Source organism: Nomascus leucogenys, chromosome 9, assembly GCF_006542625.1.
Source record: "Nomascus leucogenys isolate Asia chromosome 9, Asia_NLE_v1, whole genome shotgun sequence".
In the NCBI taxonomy this organism is placed as follows: Eukaryota; Metazoa; Chordata; class Mammalia; order Primates; family Hylobatidae; genus Nomascus; species Nomascus leucogenys.
Genome location: NC_044389.1, coordinates 19,107,674 through 19,129,068, shown reverse-complemented (window position 1 = coordinate 19,129,068; position 21,395 = coordinate 19,107,674). Strand labels below are relative to the sequence as shown.

Below are 21,395 nucleotides of genomic sequence, written 5' to 3'. Positions count from 1 at the left end.
TTAATTCCACAGAAGATTGTGAAACCACTAACTGGAATTATTGAAGGATTTTGCAAAACTCTCTGAACTTTGATATTTACTAAGTGACCTTAAAGCCCTAGCTTCATGGTAGTGTACTTAAATTCAGAACCACACTTGGTGACTAATAATGAAAGATTTCAAACCCCAAACAGTGCAACTGAAACTTTTGTATTAACATACTACTAAGAATATTTAACATGTTGTTACTAATCAACGTCATTCTGACCTTGTGGGTTTCCTATGCTAATGGACAAGGTAAGTTAAAAGAGATCTAAACACTCATCTTCCCTCTTAAATGTAACTTCATGTAATATCTAGCTTTGTATGTCTATAATTTTTTTATGAATCAAAGAGGATTTATTCACTATGCTAGTAGAAGTGACATATTTTGTAAGAGTATAACATAAATTAATTTTATAAAATATTATCTCATTTTAACTTAAAGAAAAATGAATAATGTTTTGTTTTCTAAGTTCTACAGTGTAAAAGGCATTTAATATTGATTATGGAGATATGTGAATATACTCATGAAACTTTAAGTAGAAACATGTCATTAGACAGATTCTAAGCTTAAAATGTTCAGAATTTTCTTATACGTAATACAAGGGGAACATTGGGAGTGATTGATGTTTTCATAATCTTACATATGGTGATTTTTATAGATTTATATATCAAAAAATCAAATAATACATTTTAAATTATGCAGTTTCTTATATTTCTATTATATCTTAAGAAAGCTGCTAAAACTAAATAACATTAATATCAACTTAATATTTCATTTACATTTATATCATCTCAATAGTTCAACAAAATTAGCAACATACATATATAATGAAAAAATAAAATATAAACTTACATTGGAATGACAGTAAGTTTTCATTGGCATTTCTGAGTTCACTAGCAAATGTTCTATAAGTAAATACACAGAAAATACTTTTCATAGCATTATGTCATTGTTCACTGATTTCTCCTTGATAGTCATATATTTTCTATATTAACTATCCTTTTGAATGCAGGCCTTGCATATTAAAAAACTATATCATAACACTAGCAGTGGAACCACATGGGTCAAAAATCGTGGACAATCAAGGGTGTGTGGCCATTAACGAAGAATACAAATTTTGTAATATCCAAAACTTTGTATTTCAGCCAATGTAATGGAGGGTAATATTGGAAATCCCATTATCAGTTTATGAGACTATCTTTTCCCTCAGCCACTCTTCGAAAAGCTATGCCACCTTATTTGATTCTGGGGAAGGAGCTTTAGGTTTTACAGTATTATCTGTCACATGATTTGCTAGTTTCATTTGTTGTGCAAAATCAACCTTGATGTGTGCCAAAATGGAAAAAAAAGGAATTTCACCAGTTATTTCCTTTTTTAACTGAACTGTTACAGGTACATTTCTTATATTAAATAAGAATTTTATTACTGATTTAATCAACTTACTCATTATTTGTCTGCTTAGATTTCTATTTATTCCTAATTCAATCTTGATATGTTGTATGTGTCCAAAAATTTATCCATTTCTTCCAGGTATACCAATTTATTGGCAAACAATTGTTCCTTGTAGTTTTTATAATCCTTTGTGTTTATAAAGGATTAAATATAGATTTAATTACATTAAATTACATAATTATAATAAAGATTAAATAGATTAAAGTAGAATGCAAAGAAGAAAAATAGTACTATTTTGAAATGACTAGAATTAGAGAAGCATATGCACTATACTTTCTTACTTACTTTCTTAAAAACACTATAGAAAAGAATGATGACAAATTCTTTCTTATCTGATATTCCAGTGGAAAACTTGCCTCCTCCAATGAGCTCTTTGTAAGAGTAAACTTGAGCAAAATCTCTTGTAAATTTGGGTTGCACCTATATTTCTCGAAGGAGAAAGTGACTCATTGGGTTACTTTCAATGTCTTGGGTAGAGAGAAACATCTTTGTGTATTCAGTAGCAGTGGCTTAACTGCATCCTGCCAAAATCCATTTGTTAAAGTCCAAATTCCCAATACCTGAGAATGTGACTGCATTTGGAGAAGGAGTGCTTAAAGATGTAATTAAGTTAAAGGTCAATGATTCAGGTGGGTCCTACTCCAATATAACTGGTGTCTACATAAGAAGAGAAAATAAGAACACACCATATAGAGAAAGATCACGCAAGGCCTATAGAGAATACAATCATTTACAAGGCAAAGGAAGAGGTCTCAGGAGAATCCAATCCTGTAGACAGCTATATCTCAGACTAGTAGCCTCCAGAACTGTGAGAAAATAAATTCCTATGAAATCAGTGGTACTTTGTTATGGTAGCTCTAGCAGATGAACACAATGATATTTACACAATGTATTAAAAGAATATTAATAATTAAAAACAACCTTTTACTTTTTACTCAAGGATATAGATATATATATACCCACCAACATAGATTTTACAGGGTATTCATCAGAATTTGGTAATTATGTCTTGGGTGTATTGTCCTTGCTGATTTTTGTCTTGTTGAATACTTTATGCTTACATATTATCTATATTCATCTATATTCAGAATCTAGTAAATGAAATCAACAAATATTTTTCATATGATTAATGAAGGATATACTTTTTGAGTTGCTTATGCTAAGAAATTTTTTTAATGGTGGTTGATGTTTCAGTTCTGAACAATAAAATCAGCACACCAATTCTTTTGGAAGCCACACTATTTGAAAGATAAACTTGACAGAAAATTTGTAACTGTAACCTATTATAATGTTCACTGAATTTGTATTGACCAATATTTCTTCCATCAACTCATAAGTTATTTACACTTATTTAAAAATAGGTTGTCAGGAAAATTATTTTTCATTATGAATATCCTTTCAGAATTGTATAAACTTTATATTCATCTACTAGACTTGCCATAACAAAGTGTCAAGGGTGAGAATTAGTAATATAGAGCAGAGTTGCTTCTAAATCCCTTTTAAACTGATCATTTTCAGTACCCAGTGCCTTACAATTAATTGCCATTGTACTTCTTTGGGACTCTCAAATTTATTTCAAATCTCACTAAGAAGCTGGCTTCTGTGTATATTTCACGTGTCCCCATTAAGCTTTGGCATAACAAAAGGTCCCAGGAGTTCCTTGACTTTTCCTACTACAGACCAAGTTCCAGTAATTTCTCTATGAAATTCCAGTGCCTTTTAGTGGGAGAAACGATTTTCAGACACAAACCTAAACTATGAAAAACTCACTACAGTTTCGAAATTATCATTGAGTAAGAAAAGCAATTTTTGGTCGAGCCGGAGGGCTCCCGCCTTAATCCCAGCACTTTCGGGGGCCAAGGCGCAGGGATCACTTGAGGTCAGGAGTTGGAGACCCGCCCGGCCAACATGATGGAACGCTGTCTCTACTAAAAATTCAAAAAATTAGCCGGAGTGGCAGCACACATCTGTAATTCCAGCTACTCAGGAGACTGAGGCAGGAGATTCACTTGAACCTGGGAGGCAGAGGTTGCAGTGAGTCGAGATGGTGCCACTGTACTCTAGCCTTGGCGACAGAGCAAGACTGTTAAAAAAAAAAAAAAGAAAGAAAAAGAAAAATTAAAATGATTTCCTTTAATATATGTCCCTTTCTTCCTCAGACTAAATATCCTGCAATCATAAGAAAATGTAAGAGTATCTCAGGAGGTTACACAGAGCAGGGAGGTTTAGATTTTCCAATATGGAGGAGACACTCAGCAGAAAACTGTGCATCCGTGCTTGAGGGACTGGGTCAGAGAAGCTGTCATGCGTCACCCAACAAGCCTCTGGAGCCAGTTCTGTAACTAGCAAACGTTTCCTACAAAGTAAAGATGTCACTTCTCTGAACTTAGTCTTCTCATCTGCACGCTAAAGCTGTTGTGCCGCTAGCCTCCTTCCCATACTCTCTGATTTATGATGATTCAAACTTAAAGATTTTTCTTTAGTTATATTCTTAAGATTTCATAACAAATAGAATGTAAATATTAATTTCTATCATTTGTTTCAGAATTATAAAGAACTTGATATAAAGAAACTTGTTTCAAAATTATAAAGAAACAAATTATTTGGTATTTAAATTTTGGTGGTGTTCAACATTCTCTATGTATATACATACACATATCTACATAAACATAGAATGTATGAATATATATGTATATTAGTGTGTGTACCTATATTTTTATATCAATAATATGTCTCACCTGATGTATGAATTCTAACTATGGTAAGAATGTATGCCATCTAATAGAAACAAAATGCCACAAAACTCAACAAAATGTTTTATTTCTGGAGATAATTTGCTATATCTCAGATTTTTTCTTATGTTATAGTAATATTTCTTTTCTCTCTTTTCCAAAAAACAATTATTGCTAATGTGTGCACCCTGAACTGACAGCTTTAGCACAACTTGGTATAGTTTTAGATAAACTCAGTTTAAATTAATGCTGATAAAATTTCCAGAATTGCCGAAGTGACCATACTACGTAGGAGAAGTGGATAAAGTGGAATGAGGTTCTTCTTGTCTTGTTACCTGATTTGGGAGCCACTAAGGATTTTAAGTGGAGCAATAAAATGACCACATGAAAGGTCATTCATTTATACACAGGAAAATAGATTATAAAGATGAGAGGTCAGGATCAGGAAACTAGTTATGGTTGCTGTAATCCCAGAAGAAAATGGTTGAGAGAAGATGATATCAAAGATTATTGGCAGGGTTTATTTGTGCCTGTTGTGTTTGTTTCTTTGTTTTGATAGAAAAATTGAATGAACGGGAACACCACAAATGCAGAAGTTCGGTTAATTTTGAGAGAGGTAATGAGAATGATTAATATGAATTTCCCCCAAAAAAAGTTCCATCAATAATTACCGTATTATGAATAAATAGAGCATGGGTTATTTTTGCAGCTGACTCAGAGAAAATAGCTATCACAGCAAACCTATGTCTGTATTGAAATTCACATATACATTTAAAGAATATTACTCTATACCATTTATCTCAAGAGAACTAATCTTCAAAGGAAATAAAATCAGCAACATATTTTTAATTAAAATTTTAACTTCTTTCAAAAATGCCTTTATTATTTATCTGTTAAGAGCAGATAAATCATTCATGAGGCATTCAAGTCAAAAAGAATTTTTATTTCTTTGTTGGCAGATTTACCTAGTGGAAACAACATTTGTATTTAGCTTTAAAAAGAAAATTCCATTAATATCAGATGAGGAAACATTCAACTAACAATGCAATTAAGTGGAAGAAAATGAAGATTTTCATTAATAACCCTAATATTAATGGACAATGGTGGTACTGAGAGGAACATCTATCTCTTTTAGGCTTCATAAGGAAATGATGTTTTCCAGTGTCAAGAAATTAATCTCAATTGAGTGGTTTGCCCACCAAATAGCATATCTGTAATAATATATTGCACTTAGTCTACCACATTTTAAAATGATTGGTTTCAAACTATCACGGCATAGAAGACAATATATAGATAGTTGAAGAGTTAAAGAAATTATAGCATAAGAAGCATGCAAAAAGATACAGTTATAGCATTATAATGACTGTCTTGAGATATTTCAAAACACTTATAAAGGGGAGCAAGTTAGTTTTTGACGAGGACTGTCACAGTCAGTGAAGCAGGTAACAGTATTATCCAACATCGAATCAGAGGTCGAATGACTTTCTAAAATGGTGACCTTTACAGATATTGCCATATGTTGCTGGGATAGGGGGTGGTGGTAGAAGAGTTGATCTCTTCTGAGCCCTCCACATTTTAAGTGATATGATTCAAAATTACACATACAAACTTTGTTTTAATTATACTCTATTTTAAAAACTGCAATTATCTTTTGAGTTGATTTTATAATTTATTTTTCTTTTAATTTTTGACTTGAGCTCACAAGCAGTTCCTTGGAAAATGTATTTCACTACACAATTGAGCGATCTTCACTTATAAGCATTGTTAAGAAAATATGTTAGAAAGAGGTTTATGAACACAAGAAAATGATAACCCACATTAGATTTATGTTTGGCTGATGGTATGTGGAATACCATTGTTTGTCTTCACATGTAAAAGGCTTACCAACACAAGAAGCAGATTTTCTTGTTATTTGGGAATAATTGTATTCCCAAATCTCAGTAGCTTAATAAACCAAAGTTTATGTCTTGTTCACACTTTGTTTTCAATATAGCTTAGAAGGGAATTTTGTTTATTACATGAATTCTAAGACTCAGGTGACACAGAGCTAATCTCTCTATGTGCTTCCATGATAACTCTTAACGGCTGGGAAGATAACACAAAAATTTCTCCAATGGCTTCTTAAAATTCCTCCGAAGCTGAATATTAACTCTTATTTACACCTATTACATATTACAACACTCGCAGTTAAATTGCACCTGCTTAACTTCGCTAATATAGAAAAACTGCTCCATCCCCCCTTTTCAGTTGTTAATGTCACAGAATTTCATCTTTACACATCATGTGCCCAAAACTTAATATTCATTTAAATGCATTGGTTTCTTAAGTTATGTAGAAAATGAAATGTGGAGTTATAAACCAAAGTTACAGCAATAAAAGCTTTTAGGTTAATAATTGTTTTTCTAAACTTCACTGGTCTCTCAAATCATATAGAAAAACGAAAAATAGAGACAAAAACCATTGTTACCATAATGCTAGCCTTTTTAAATTGCCCATGTATTTACCTTTATTGAGGTCATTATTTCTTCCTACAATGTCCAGTTACTGTCTAGTATTATTTCACTTTACCCTTCAGGACTCTATTAGACATTTCTTGAAAGGCAAGTCTAGTGGTCTCAAACTCCCTCACCTTTTGTTTATCTGGGAATGAATTAATTTCTCCTTCACTGTTGAAGGACACTTTTGACAGATATGGGATTCTTAGTTGAAAGACGTTTTTTTTTTCTTTTAGCATTTTGAACATATTGGCCCAATGCCATCTGGCCTATAAATTTCTGATGAGAAATCTAATAATCTTACTAAGAAATACTTACCTGTGAGAAATTGCTTCTCTCTTGCTGCATGCAAGATTCTCTCTGTGTCTTTGCTATTTTAAAATTTGATTATGACCAAGTACAGTGGCTCATTCCTGTAACGCCAGCACTTTGGAAGGCTGAATGGGGAGAGTTGCTTGAGGCCAGAAGTTTGAGGCCAGCCTGGCAAGCATGGCAAAATCCTGTCTCTAAAAACAACAATAACAACAACAAAATTATTCAAGTATGGTGAAAAGCACCTGTAGTCCCAGCTACTCAAGAGGCTGAAGTGGAAGGATCACTTGAGCCCAGGAGGTCGAGGCTACAGTGAGGCATGATCAGATCACTGCATTCCGGCCTGGGTGCCAGAGCATGACCCTGTCAAAAAAAAATTATATTAAAGTAAAAAACTTAGCCTGATATAGTAGAGCATGCCTGTAGTCCTTACTATTCAAGAGACTGAGGCAGGAGGATTGCTTTAGACTAGGAATTTGAGATTGCAGTGAGCTATGATCACACCACTGCACTCCTCCCTGGGTGACAGAGCAAGACCCTATCTCTACAAATTAAATAACTTAGTTAAATTAAAGTTTGATTATAATGTATCTTAATATCTATCTCTTTGAATTAATCTCATTAAGTTCATTAAGCTTATTGAGGGTCTCTATTAATGCCATTATTTCTTCAAACGTTATTCATCTTTCTCTTCTCCTTCTGAAATCCACTTTGTGTATGTTGGTCTGCTTCCTGGTGTCCCATGTTCCTTAGATTCTTTTCACTTTATACTTTAATCTCTTTTTCTGTTATTCAGATTCAATAATTTTGGTTTTTCTAAAATTGCTAATTCTTTTATCTGCCTGCTCTACTATGCCTCTGAATCTCTTTTTTGAATTTTTTCCTTTTAATTATTGTACTTTTTGCCTTCAGAATTTCTTTTTGGTTCCTTTTCAGGCTTTCTATCCCTTTATTCATATTTCCATTTTGATCACACATCATTTTCTTTCTTCACATCTTTCTTTACTTCTTTCACTATCTTTAATACAGTTATTTTAAAGTTTCTGTCTAATAGACCTATCAGCAGAGCTTTTTTAGGGAAACTTTCAGTTTATTTTTTTTCTTTTAATAGGCCATACTTTCCTATTTCTTTGTATTACATAATTTTTTTTGTTGAAAACTGAACATTTTAATCTAATAATGGGTAACAATGGGAATCAGATTCTCCTCCTTCTACATGTTTGTCGAGGGGCTTCCTGCATTGTTTTCATTTATTGTTTTTGTCTGAATGTTGTAGGCTATGTCTGTGTCACGAATTAGCCTGTAGTATAGACTTTAGGTTGTCTCCAGTGTTTTCCAAGCCTGCACTTTTTGCTAAGTGTTCATAGTCATCTTCTAATTTTCCCCATTCATGCGGTTGCTTTGGAATATCCGAGTGTATCTCCCCTTGGACAAATTCACATCAGCCAAGGGGAGGGACTTGCAACAATGGAGAAAGCTGCAAAAACAAAGGCCGCCTATCTTTCTGTCTGCATCTCTGTGATCAAAGAACCCAGTAATCAGAGCACAAATCTCAAATATTTGAAGAATCGAGTTGTTTTTGACACTCTCGTTCCCTGCTGCCTATGTGTAGGTTGCTGCATAAATACACATACAGCTGCCTGCCATGTGGCTAAGGAGCGCGATATGAACATATGACACTGTGCTAGGAGCTAAAATTGACTGAATGTGAGTGCAACTTACGATCCAAGTCATCCCTAGAAGTTGTAGGCCTTCAGTAGACTCCAAAAATAGTACAATCAGACAAATTCTGGCCATGCAACTGTAAAGGTGAGGAGTCAGATTCCAGGTGTTTCCTCCTCCGCCATCTTCCCAGATTTCTTTTTCTATATTTCTTAGATTGCTTTCAGTAAATAGAATAACAAGCTAATGAATTTAATCTTTATTATTATTATTATTATTATTATTATACTTTAAGTTCTAGGGTACATGTGCACAACGTGCAGGTTTGTTACATATGTATAAATATGCTGTGTTGGTTTGCTGCACTCATCATTTACATTAGGTATCAAACAAAAACACTACTAGCTCCCTCCTTTGAGTTGTTCTGAGAAGAAAAGGCAGGGCTCTGAATTCTGATGGAAGGGAACAGAAAGAAAAAAAAGGACTGAACTGGCGAAAGCACCTTTGTCTTTCAATCAAGATGAAATGGGAGAGTTCCCTGATTCCTCTCGCAGGATGTGCGAGAGGGATGTCACCTGCTTTGTCGCCCCGCAGCTCAAACCCCTAGGGGTAGCTTGCAGACGGGCAGGTGCAGAGGCCGGCATGAGTGCTTTTGAGCTCTGGCCCCACGGCAGCGTCTAGGGTAGGTGTCTGTGACTACAGAAGCCCAAGTGGACGTATGTTACAAAACTCAGATTTGCTCTCTGCAGACGGCGTGTGTGTTAATCCGCTCAATGGACCCTCTGCCTTATCTCAAGAGCCTGGGGCCAGTGTGACAGCCTTCTGTATCCTGAGCTCTTGCCCAGTGGTCCTAAAGAATTGGATCACATGCGGGCTCAAAGGATGACTGCAAGGTTTTAATGAGTGACGGAGGTGGTTCTCAGCAAGTTGGATAGGGAGCCCGAAGTGGGGGAAGGAGTGGGAAGGTGGTCTTCCCCTGGAGTTGGGCCACCCAGCGGCCAGATTTTTCTCCGACCTCCCCTAGCGGAACTCATTTCCCTCGGCATCCAGACATCGCTCCTCTCCTCTCTTTCTCTGCCGCCTTGTTCCGCTGTGATTGGTCTTCATGTTCAGCCGCCTATGTGTGCCCGCTAAGGCGTTGGGTTTATATGGGGGCTGGATGAGGAGCATGGAGGGCCAAAAGGCAACATTTTGGACAGGAAAACAGACATGCCGGTCCTCATTTAGGGTTGGGGTGGGGCCTTTGGCAGGGACCCGCCCTCTTCTACCCAGTATTTGCCTGTCTCCTTTCCGTATCAAAGACTGTCACTAAATCAACCAGAGCTAAGATATGTGTACTCGAGGAGAAAAGCTGAAAGACTTCTGTGTAGAATACATGGATGGTTAATACTGGTAAGTCCTTACTCAGGCCTTCCTTATTTGCATTTTTACTGTGTTTCTAGCAAGAATGTACTTTATTTTAATGGGTAGTGATTTCTACATAGTCCACACAGCCGTTTTCTTTTCAGAAAAAAGAAAAATGTAATCCTCCTTATATTCAAAATGGTGTCTACACACCTGAAAAGACAAAACACAGAATTGAAGACTTAATCATATGTGAGTGTATAGATGGCTTTTATCCTACAACCCAGGGAAACAGGGCAAATGCACTAGTAGTGGGTGGGTACCTACCTGCTCCAGGATGTTGCAGTAAGTTCCAATCCATATACTGACTTACATTTAAAATCCAAAATTACTTTCTCTTAAACACAAAAAAAGGGGAAACAATAAATTTCAATATTTTAGTATATGGAGTTTTGAGAAGTATTTGCTTTCCAAAGTAGATAATTCTAAGTAGAATTTAAAACAATTATTGTAAAATAAAATTCTCTTTAATGTTTGCTACTCAGAATTATACAGATGGATGTGTGTATATGAATAGATATTTCTCTATTCTTCCAATGTCCAAAATAATACACTGGGTGAGACTAGTACCCTCTAAAGCCTACCATATTAGTTATGTATGGTTGTGTAACGTATTTTGCTAAAAACATATTTGCTTAAAACAATAAACCTTTATTTTCTCACAGATTTTGTGGGTCAGGCATTTGGGAGTGACTTTGCTGTTTAGTTCTGTGTCAGATGCTCTCCTGTGTAGTTGTCAAGGATGTTGGCCTGGGCTGCAGTGACCTGACAACTTGGCTGGGCTGCAGGATCTGCTTCCAACATGGCTCACTCACACAGATTTTGGTATGAGGCCCCAGTACCTTACCACATTGTCTCCTCCACAGGTTGCTTAAATGGCAACTAAATTTCTCCAGAGCTGAAGATTCGCGCGAGAGAGAGAGTGAGGAGGAGGAGGAAGCCTTCATGTCACTTATCACCTAGTCACACACTCTCACCTGAGTCATATTTATTCTGCAGAAATGAGTCACTAAGTCCAGCACACAACAAGTGGAGGAGAATTAGGCTCCATTATTTTGAGGAAGGAGTATTGAAGAATTTGTGGAATTTCCACAAATCATCAAATGTAGCAAAATGTCTCTCACGTCAATAGGGTGTTTTATTTCTATGATGGTTCCTTTGGCTTTTTCAAGATTTTTTCTGTCTCTACAAACATATTCTTTTTTTTTTTCTATCTAACAGTGCATTGTAAAGGTGAGCCATACTTAAAGTGGATAGTCCATGACAGAAAAATGTTCTTTTCTCTTCTTTTTAAAACAAGGTCTTCCTCTGTTGCCCAGGCTGGAGTGCAGCAGCACAGTATACGTCGCTGCGATCTTGACCTCCTTGGCTCAAATGATCTTCCCACTGCAACCTCCTAAGCAGCTAGGAATATAGGCATGTACCACTATGCCCAGTTAATTTTTTATTTTTATTTTGTAGACACAAGGTCTTGCTATGATGCCTAGGCTGATCTCAAACTCCTGGCCGCAAGCAGTCCTCCCACCTTGGCCTCCCAAGGTGTTCAGATTATCGTGCCCAAACCCACATGAATTGTCAAAAGCATGAGTTCTTAAGAGAGGTAGCTATTGTAACTGTGAAACCAATTTCATCGTGCATAAAAACTATAAGGAAAATAAATAATTATTCTATAGTTGGCTTATGAAAATGCTAGATCAGCCCAAATGCTTCTGGACCAACTGAATCCCAGCTATATCTGGTTTTCTGCAAAAGTATTTCCCAAGTGACCTTCTGAAATTTGTGTGGAAAAGATGGAGAAATTGACTGGTTTGATGATTTATCAAGTAGTTTGTAGTTTTATTAAATATGTTTTACCTGATTATCAGATACAGCGTTTTATTCTCAGGCATCATTACTCTTTTGTGTCTGCCCATAGTTTAACGGTTTAGAAGAAATGCAGTATAAATTCACAAATGAAATGCTACAGCAGATGGTGATAGTGAATCTGCATTAGTATAGATTCATAATTCCAGAAGAATCCTGTGTGCAAAGCTAAATCTAAAAAAATTAAATTTAGTAGTGGTAACTGTAAGATCCTGGTCTTGGGTCAAAGGAATCAGCTGTACTAGTACAAACAGATTAGCAACCACTATAAAAATTAATGAGTATTTTAATCAATATTAAGGTCAGTTTGAGTTAACATTGTGATAGAACCATCATAACTGCTTGTGAGTCTACAATTTACATTGGTAGAAGATTAAGAAATAGAATGAGGCTGCTCTAAGTTCTGCTGACTTCAGTGCCAATCAGATCATAGGTGGAATTTTTTTTTTTTTCTTTAGAGAACTACCATGTGAAAAAGATAAAAATGGTTTAAATTTGCTCAGCAAAAAAGAAAAGTCATGAAGTGGCTCAAGCCTGTGGTATTAATGATAATGATAGCTACTTTTAATTATACTTCCTTTTTGATTTGTTGAAAAGAAATCTCAGCAGACTATGTTATTTACAATCTATGAAACACCATCATGAGATATATAACTATACTTGTTCTGAAATCAGAAAACTAAAGTTTAAATCTCTGCTCTACCATTTAATGGAAATTTTAATTGAGTTTTTTAAGGCTCACTTCCGCAAATCCAAAGACTCAAGCTTGTCCAAGGTGGAATTAGTGTTAAATGATCTATGTCGATGTATCATAATGTATCATGATGAAATTTGCAAATTTCAAAGGTAAAGAGAAAATAATACAAATCTCCAAACAGTGGTCGGGGGGGAATCAACAGAATGTAACATAGAAGGAATGAAACTAAATGAGGCATTTTAAGCTCAACTTTGGAAGTTCAAAAAATGGGGGGCAAAATCTATCAACCATGAGAGATATGGATATAGGCCAAGAAACTACACAAAGACAAGTTATTGTTCCCAGGTCTTTGTTAAAGACATTTACAACATGCAGGGATTCAAAGTTATAATCAGCATAACTAATCTGTAGAAACCGCTTGAAAAATTTTTCTAGCCAAACAAAAAGAAATAGATTGATGAATGCAAGATGTGTTAAAGACAAATTATTCATCTGACACTTGTTAAATATGACAAGACAGATTTTATTTGACTATAGCAATAGGGGAAAGAAGTCTTGAGCTAAGCTTGAAAAGCAGCACAGCTGAGGATTTATACCCTAAAATCAGAGTAATTAAAACGCTATTTATAAACAATGAAACTGAATGAATATTTGAACTTCCACATTGGAAGTTTCAAAATGTGGCAAAAAAAAAATAGTGAAGATAAATATGGACTGTAGGCCAAGAATCTATACCTAGAGAAGTTACCCACATATCTTTAAAATGAAGATACTTAAGAGATGCAAGAATTCAACATTTATAATCCACATAACAAGACTGTAGAAACTGCCTGAAAATCTTGCTAATGAAAAAATAAGAAAGAAAGACAATAAACCAGTGGACTAAAGAATAATGGAGATAATAAACAATATTGTGCGTGCGTGTGTGGTGCATATGTTGGAATTTTTTATAATGTGGAGTATAAGCTTTCTTGAACAATGATCATATTTCATAGAAAAAATGAATACTCTTCTGGTATTACAAGTAGTAAATTATCTCTGAATCATCCCATGGAAATGGAAACATTTTTGGCAATATCAAGTATAAGCCTTATAATAACATAGTGCTTAAACATATATGTCAAATATTCAATATACACAAATTCCTCAATAAACCATAATTATAGTGTGCTAAAAATATTGTATATAAAACATTAAAAACATCTTATTTTCTAATCAAAATTAAAAATCAATAAAAATGCTTATTATACTCTTAGATATTTAGATATTAAGATATATTCCTAGTTCATTTTCCTGGTTAAATAAAGAATAGAAATATTGTCTTAATAACTGGTTTGAGACATGAATTAGCAATATTATTTTGTTGTGTGATGTGATCAATGAGAAATTCCTATGTTTCTCTGTAGTTTTTACATTCCTTCCAGTCAATTTTTAAAAATCTTCAAAAAACTACTATCTCCCACTATAGAGTTGGTCTGAGAAGAACAGGCAGGGCTCTGATTTCTGATGGGATGGAACAGAAAGAAAAAGAAGACAGATGAGCTGAATGTTAAAATAAGCACCTTCATCTCTTAACCAGGACGCTCACTAATCAACCAGGGCTAGGATATGTGTACTCATGGAAGAGTACATTAAATAGGTCTGCACAGTTTTCTTCAATCTTCATTAGCGAACAGCTCTTCACATATCTAGGTCATTGGATTTCTGTAACTTTTCTTGCCCTAAAAGCTCTAATTCATTACGCTAAGAAGAGAATATAATTTATTGATCAAAAATGTCATCTGTTATATGATTATCTGTTATAGAAAAACATTATTTATACTGTTTTGTGTTTTTTATTACAAGAAGTGAAACCTTGTGAGTTTCCAGAAATTCAACATGGAGGTCTATATTATGAGAGTATGCGTAGACCATACTTTCCAGTGGCTGCAGGAAAGTCTTATTCCTATTACTGTGACCGAAATTTTGTGACTCCTTCGGAAAGTTACTGGGATTACATTCATTGCACGCAAGATGGGTGGTCGCCAACAGTCCCATGCCTCAGTAAGTAAACCTCTTTACCACAATATGTGCATAAAACTTGAAAAGAGTGAGATAACAGCAAATAAATGATTATATTGTCTTATATAACACAAATAGGACTAAAGGAAGAGTTGTTCAAGCAAAAAGACCAAAATGGATCTTTTCTGTTATGAGATCTTCATGAAAATTACATGAGAAATAAATGTGGCAACTTTATGAGAATACCTATATAATTTAAATATATTTTATCATAAAAAACTAAGGTTAAGTAACATTGAATACTGACTTTTTTGTACAAACATTTAGTAGTAGCTTTAGTTTTTCTTGAGTTATACATTATTTTCGGTATTAATGCAGTCTTATTTAAATGTTCTAAAAATTATTTTAATATACTATTTTGAACAAATTCATATCTCTAATTTACCTTTAAATCATTTTATGGTCCTTAGGACTATGTATTTTCAATTATTTGGAGAATGGATATAATAAAAAATATGGAAGAACATATTTACGACTGGTCTCCTCCTCCCAGATGCATTCGTGTCAGTTAAGTCCACTCATTTGAGATCCCAGTATGTCCGTAACTGACTAAGATCTAGACATTTAACTGGAAAATTTTGTACATCAACTCTCAAGCTGAATTTATGTCTTTTCATTTTAAATCAGAAGCCTGTCTAGTTTCCAGTTCCAAATGTGTCTGAATACATTTAAAATTTCTGGATAATTAGTGGATTCTGTCACTTAATAGGGCCAAGTAGCAATAGAAATATAAGTTAGGGGCCAGGCACAGTGGCTCACTCCTGTAATCCCAGCACTATGGGAGACCGAGATGGGCAGATCACTTCAGGTGAGGAGTTCAAGACCAGCCTGGCCAACATGGTGGAACCCCGTCTCTACTAAAAATACAAAAATTAGCCGGGTGCAGTGGCACATGCCTGTAATCCCAGCTACCCAGGAGGTTGAGGCTGGAGAATGGCTTGAACCAGGGAGGCGGAGATTGCAGTGAGTTGAGATTAGACCATTGCACTCCAGACTCGGTGATAGAGCAAGACTCTATCTCAAGAAAAGAAAAAAAAACATATATATATATGTATATGTATATGTATACACACACACACGTCATGAAGATCACAAAATACACTAAATACACATTAAAGTAACACTGCTTCAGTATTTATATCAAAGCGAATGCATTGATTTAAGTAGATTATAAAATCATAGCATTAATTAACAATGCTTGCCCAAAGGTCACTTGTACATCTCTCACAATTGTATGACATCTATTCTTATAGCTAATGATCATGCTCTTTTACTTTAAATGAAGACTTACATTCAGTTATAGATGACTTTCACTTTTTAGGTAAAGGGGTCTCTGAAAGTTTTTTTTTTTTTTTTTTTTTTTTTGAGACAGAGTCTCGCTCTATCGCCCAGGCTGGAGTGCAGTGGCGCAGTCTCGGCTCACTGCAAGCTCCGCCTCCCAGGTTCACGCCATTCTCCTGCCTCAGCCTCTCCGAGTAGCTGGGACTACAGGCGCCCGCCACCACGCCCGGCTAAGTTTTTGTATTGTTTTAGTAGAGACAGGGTTTCACCGTGGACTCGATCTCCTGACCTCGTGATCTGCACGCCTCGGCCTCCCAAAGTGCTGGGATTACAAGCGTGAGCCACCGCGTCCAGCCTGAAAGTTGTTTGTGTGTATTGTTTGCAATTTACAAAACATTCCATTATAGAAACTATATGATAATTAGGATACAATAGAGATAAAGGACAATGGGAATCTTCTTACACATTCATAGGAGCACTGCCCTCAACAACAGCCTAAGCCTCTGGAAGAGAAGTCCCTTTTTCTCCTGCCATAGGCACCAACTCTGTTATTAATTCACTTAACAAATATTGTTGTGTGTCAAGTGCCTTTATAGGTATTGAAAATAAAATTGTTTACAAGAGAAACTAAATACTGTAGTTTAGAGGCTGGAGGAGAGTAATCGAAAAGTCAGCAAGAATAGATCAGAAAACTCATGATTATGACAAATGCTTTATTATAAATATGTATCATCTTTAACATGATTAATTTTCCTTTCAGACAGTAAAATTGGTCCATTTACATTTTTTCTAATTACTAACCAAAAAAGAACATACACATTACTAATAATTTAGAACATATACATTACTAAAATAATTACTACCTTATACATATACCCATGAGTAATGTATAGAACATATACATTGATAATATATAAAGAACATATACATTACTAATATATTAGAACTTATTTTTGCTATCTTGTGTGTTTCTTCCTGCTTACATTTCCACATTTCTCTCAAACACCCCGGCTATATGGGTTTAAGCATCCACTTAAGATGACAACTATTTTAAATTCCTGGAGACAAAAGATTTACAAATTTATTTCCTTGCCCATGGTAGCAGTGTGTACTGTATCTTTGCCTGGGAAATGGCATTTGACTAACTGAGGTCTAAGACCTCTTAATAGCACCAAAAAGATTCAGGTTATTGCAAAGTAGCCAGAAACTCTTCCAAAAAATTATAGGGACTGGAGAGTCTGCTAGATCTGCATTCTTCAAGGCCTGCCAGAGCTCTGTTGACAGTCTCAAGAATTCTTTGCTTTTATTCTGCCCTTCCCTGTGTTTTCACTATTTTCTTTCAAAATTCATGGATGTCTAGGAAACTTCCAGTTTTGCTGTTTCAATTCATTAACAAATGTTTCATTGTTTTACCATATTGCCATTTTTTACTTGTTCCCTTCTATAAAAGAAGTATTCAACAAATATTTACTTTTTTCTCTACTTTTTCTATTTTAGGAACATGCTCACAATCAGATGTAGAAATTGAAAATGGATTCATTTCTGAATCTTCCTCAATTTATATTTTAAATAAAGAAATACAATATAATTGTAAACCAGGATATGCAACAGCAGATGGAAATTCTTCAGGATCAATTACATGTTTGCAAAATGGATGGTCAACACAACCAATTTGCATTAGTAAGTTATTTACATATTCCCACTCAGTTTCTGTCAACTTCTTTCCTCTCTTTGAGATGATAGTGTTTTACAGAAAAATATGGAAAACACTTTTAGGAGTAAAGAGATATAAATACTTCTAACACCATTTGACATTCTGTGCCAAACTAAGTCCTTTTTGCCTTTTTAGAGTAATGGCTGCTTGGGAAGATGATCATTCCATCTCTCTCAATTCAATTTGCCTTTACGTAAAAGCAATCCCATCAGGTACAGACTAGTTAGGGAGCTGCATGGGTATATCAGCACAATGCATTAGTTGTCAATAAAAACTTTGTTCTTTTCCCTTTCTTTGTATTTCAAAATTATCAACTGCTTGTATTGTATTCCTTGCTCACACTCAGAAAAGATGAACATGTCGGGGAAGGGATGAGTGATTAATTCTGAGTTTCTGCTAGCATCAGGAGAATGAGACCTTAATAATTTGTATCAATGATGCAACTGAGGAGAACCAACTCAAAAAACGATTTCCAGCTTATTGTCTAGTACACAGAAAACAAGTAAAGCAAAAGAGTAAGTGGGTGGGCTGGATGTTTACAAACCTCATACTTGGCAATGGGTTCCTTACAACTAAAGTTCTCTAAAACATTCCCAACTTGTAATTACTTATTAATAAAGAGATTGCATAATGAACAATGGAAATCTTGCAGTGGCAAAAGTTGATCTTTTTTGTCTTTCCTCTTTAGACATTCACGAAGATTTGTAAAGATAAATTGTTTAATGTGTTTTTAACACACGTATTGATATATAATTTACATACTGCAGAACCCACTTCATTTTCAAGGGTACAATCCAACTGTTTTTAGCCATGAGACGAAATGGAAGGACAACTGATATGTAATAGAACATGGATGAATCTCAAAAATATTAATCTAAGTGAGAAAAAAGAAGAGGATACACTTAGAAAGTGATTATCTCAAAGTTACTCTGAGATTTGGGAGCTATAAAATATCAACTCCTGCATTTCTAGAATACTGTTTCAATTACTATGCTTATCATGGGCTCTGCAAAAGACAAAGCTGTATACTTTAATCAGATTTGACCAGTTTTAATAAAAGATCTAATATAAGATTTGTAAAATAAAAGAGGATGCTTTAAAATTTTTATAGAATGTATATCAAATGAATATAATTTTAATCCAACATATACACCCTTACTGCCAGTAAATTGAGTACATAGATATGTACATTAACTTTTAAATTCACAAAATTTTATCATCTTTAAAATAATACATTATAGTAATAAAGGTAGAATGTAATAACAGCCAGTGAGGTGTTCACAAATAAAAATAGATCTGACTAAATAGTCTTAATATGTTTTTCATAGGGTTTGAATGATGAGAAGGATCATTATAGGGAAATATATTTTTCTTTTGTAATTAACTGTTACAGCACAAAAAAACACTGATTGTCGGACTATTTTTAATAGTACTCAATTTATTAATTAGCACACACTGATTGGTAAATTTTATTCCTACAATGGGACTTTCTTAGTTGAGTTGTACATCATATGGCATAGAAAAGCAATCCTCAATTTTATTTTGTTTCAGAACTTTGTGATATGCCTGTTTTTGAGAATTCCAGAGCCAAGAGTAATGGTGTGTGGTTTAAGCTCCATGACACATTGGACTGTGAATGCTATGATGGATATGAAAGCAGTTATGGAAACGCCACAGGTTCCATAGTGTGTGGTGAAGATGGGTGGTCCCATTTGCCAACATGCTATAGTAAGTATTTTATTCAAGTATTTCTTTCCACTACAATTAATTAAATAAATAAGCATACATATGTATATGTACACATATATGTGTATGTGTACCTATATGTACATATACATGTAGCCCTCATTTGAGTGTGAATTACCTTGAAACTTAAAAAAAACAAGGTTGAAAATTCAAATGTCTTACTAAGAAATCAAATAAGATACATTTAAGAGTATATAAAAAGCTTTATTCAGAAAGTTTCCAATAAAACTGTTGATTTTTCCCCAATAATAAAGTACTTTTTTCAGATTCTTCAGAAAAGTGTGGGCTTCCTCCACCTATTAGCAATGGAGATACCACGACCTTCCCGCAAAAAGTGTATCTGCCATGGTCAAGAGTCGAGTACCAATGCCAGTCCTACTATGAACTTCAGGGTTCTAAATATGTCACATGTAGTAATGGAGAGTGGACAGAACCACCAAGATGCATATGTAAGTTCTTAATATTCTGGATCTGAGAAAATTAGAGTAATAAGTTTGATCCTTGTTTATTTATACTAAAATTTTTATGGGTTATTACTCTAGAACTGTGTTCACAAACAGCTATTCTGCTGAATGTTTGCCTTTCAGATCTTAATATATAAGTGTATAAGCTTGGAAAATTTCATGTAAACAATGACAAAGTTTCCTTTTTAAAACAGGAATGTTCAGAGACCTCAATTTGTTAATGGACACAATGAGTCTTCAAGAATGATATCCATTTATTGCACACATATGAAATATAGCATCTCACCTTAACATCAATAACCATTTTCACATTATGAATACTTAGGTAAATAGTTTTTAAAGAGTTTTGAAAACACTGTTTTAAAAACCATGGAAGTGGAACCAACCCAAATGTCCAGGCCCAAATGATAGACTAGATAAAGAAAATGTGGCACATGTACACCATGGAATACTATGCAGCCATAAAAATGGATGCCTTCATGTCCATGTCAAAAGTGACATGGAGGAAGCTGGAAACCATCCTTCTCAGCAAACTATCACAAGAACATAAAATCTAGCACCACATGTTCTCACTCATATGTGGGAACTGAACAAGGAGAACAGGTGAACTCAGGGAGGGGAACATCACACACCAGGGTCTGTCACAGGATGGGGAGCTAGGGGAGGTATAGCATTAAGAGAAATACCTAATGTAGGTGATGGGTTGACGGGTGCAGTGAATGACCGTGGCACAGGTATTCCTATGTAAAATAACTGCATGTTCTGCACATGTACCCCGAACTTAAGGTATAATAAAAACCATGCACTATTAACTAAAATCCTACTTGAAAAGCTGAAATGCTTCCTGATAGAGCACATAGCTAGTTAACACTGAGTTCTTTCTCTGATTATTGTTTTTTCTTACACTTTACCAGTATTTCTAGTAAGAAAGAAAGAAATTAACAAAAAGTTCAGCCATTTCCAAATCCCAGTGCTTTCTGTTTTTACCTTCATCTCCTCTCCCCTTGTCCCAGAATGAAAATGAATACACGAAAAACCCCTCAAGTCTGTAATATAGGTATACTCTTAGAATTTTGTCCCACAAATCCTATGAACTTGAAGCAACACAATTCAAAAGATATGAGCCAAAATAATTATGGCAACAAAAAGAAAACCTAAAAGAATGTTTGCCACAAATTTCTACTAGCCTATGAGGTAGAGAACTGAGATACCCATCAGACCTTGCATATCAGATAACTTATTCCTGTCACAGCTCTTAAACTGTAAACTCTTGAGTTTTTCAAATGCTCAAGTTCCTAAGTACAGGATGATACAAGCAGTTCTTTTCTGTGATATGACTCATTTCTTTTATTTTGATGCTATGCTACCTTTTACCTTTTATATTGACTGATGATGCTGATATTTTGGCGGATCCTATGATGGGCTAAACCTTAATTATTATCCCTATTTATGTATCCACTTCTGTAGATGATCATGTGTAAGTCTAG

General features: G+C 34.7%; 1 protein-coding gene across 1 annotated transcript; it reads left to right on the top strand.

The window, feature by feature from the left end:
* Nucleotides 1-218: 218 nt before the first annotated feature.
* Nucleotides 219-19,919, top strand: LOC101175861 (complement factor H-related protein 3-like). The gene is given in 7 exon segments (XM_012501937.2): nucleotides 219-276; nucleotides 4,769-4,825; nucleotides 14,488-14,685; nucleotides 15,114-15,177; nucleotides 15,179-15,210; nucleotides 17,482-17,664; nucleotides 19,711-19,919. Coding segments are annotated over 7 exon segments (801 nt in total).
* The last annotated feature ends 1,476 nt before the right edge of the window (nucleotides 19,920-21,395 follow it).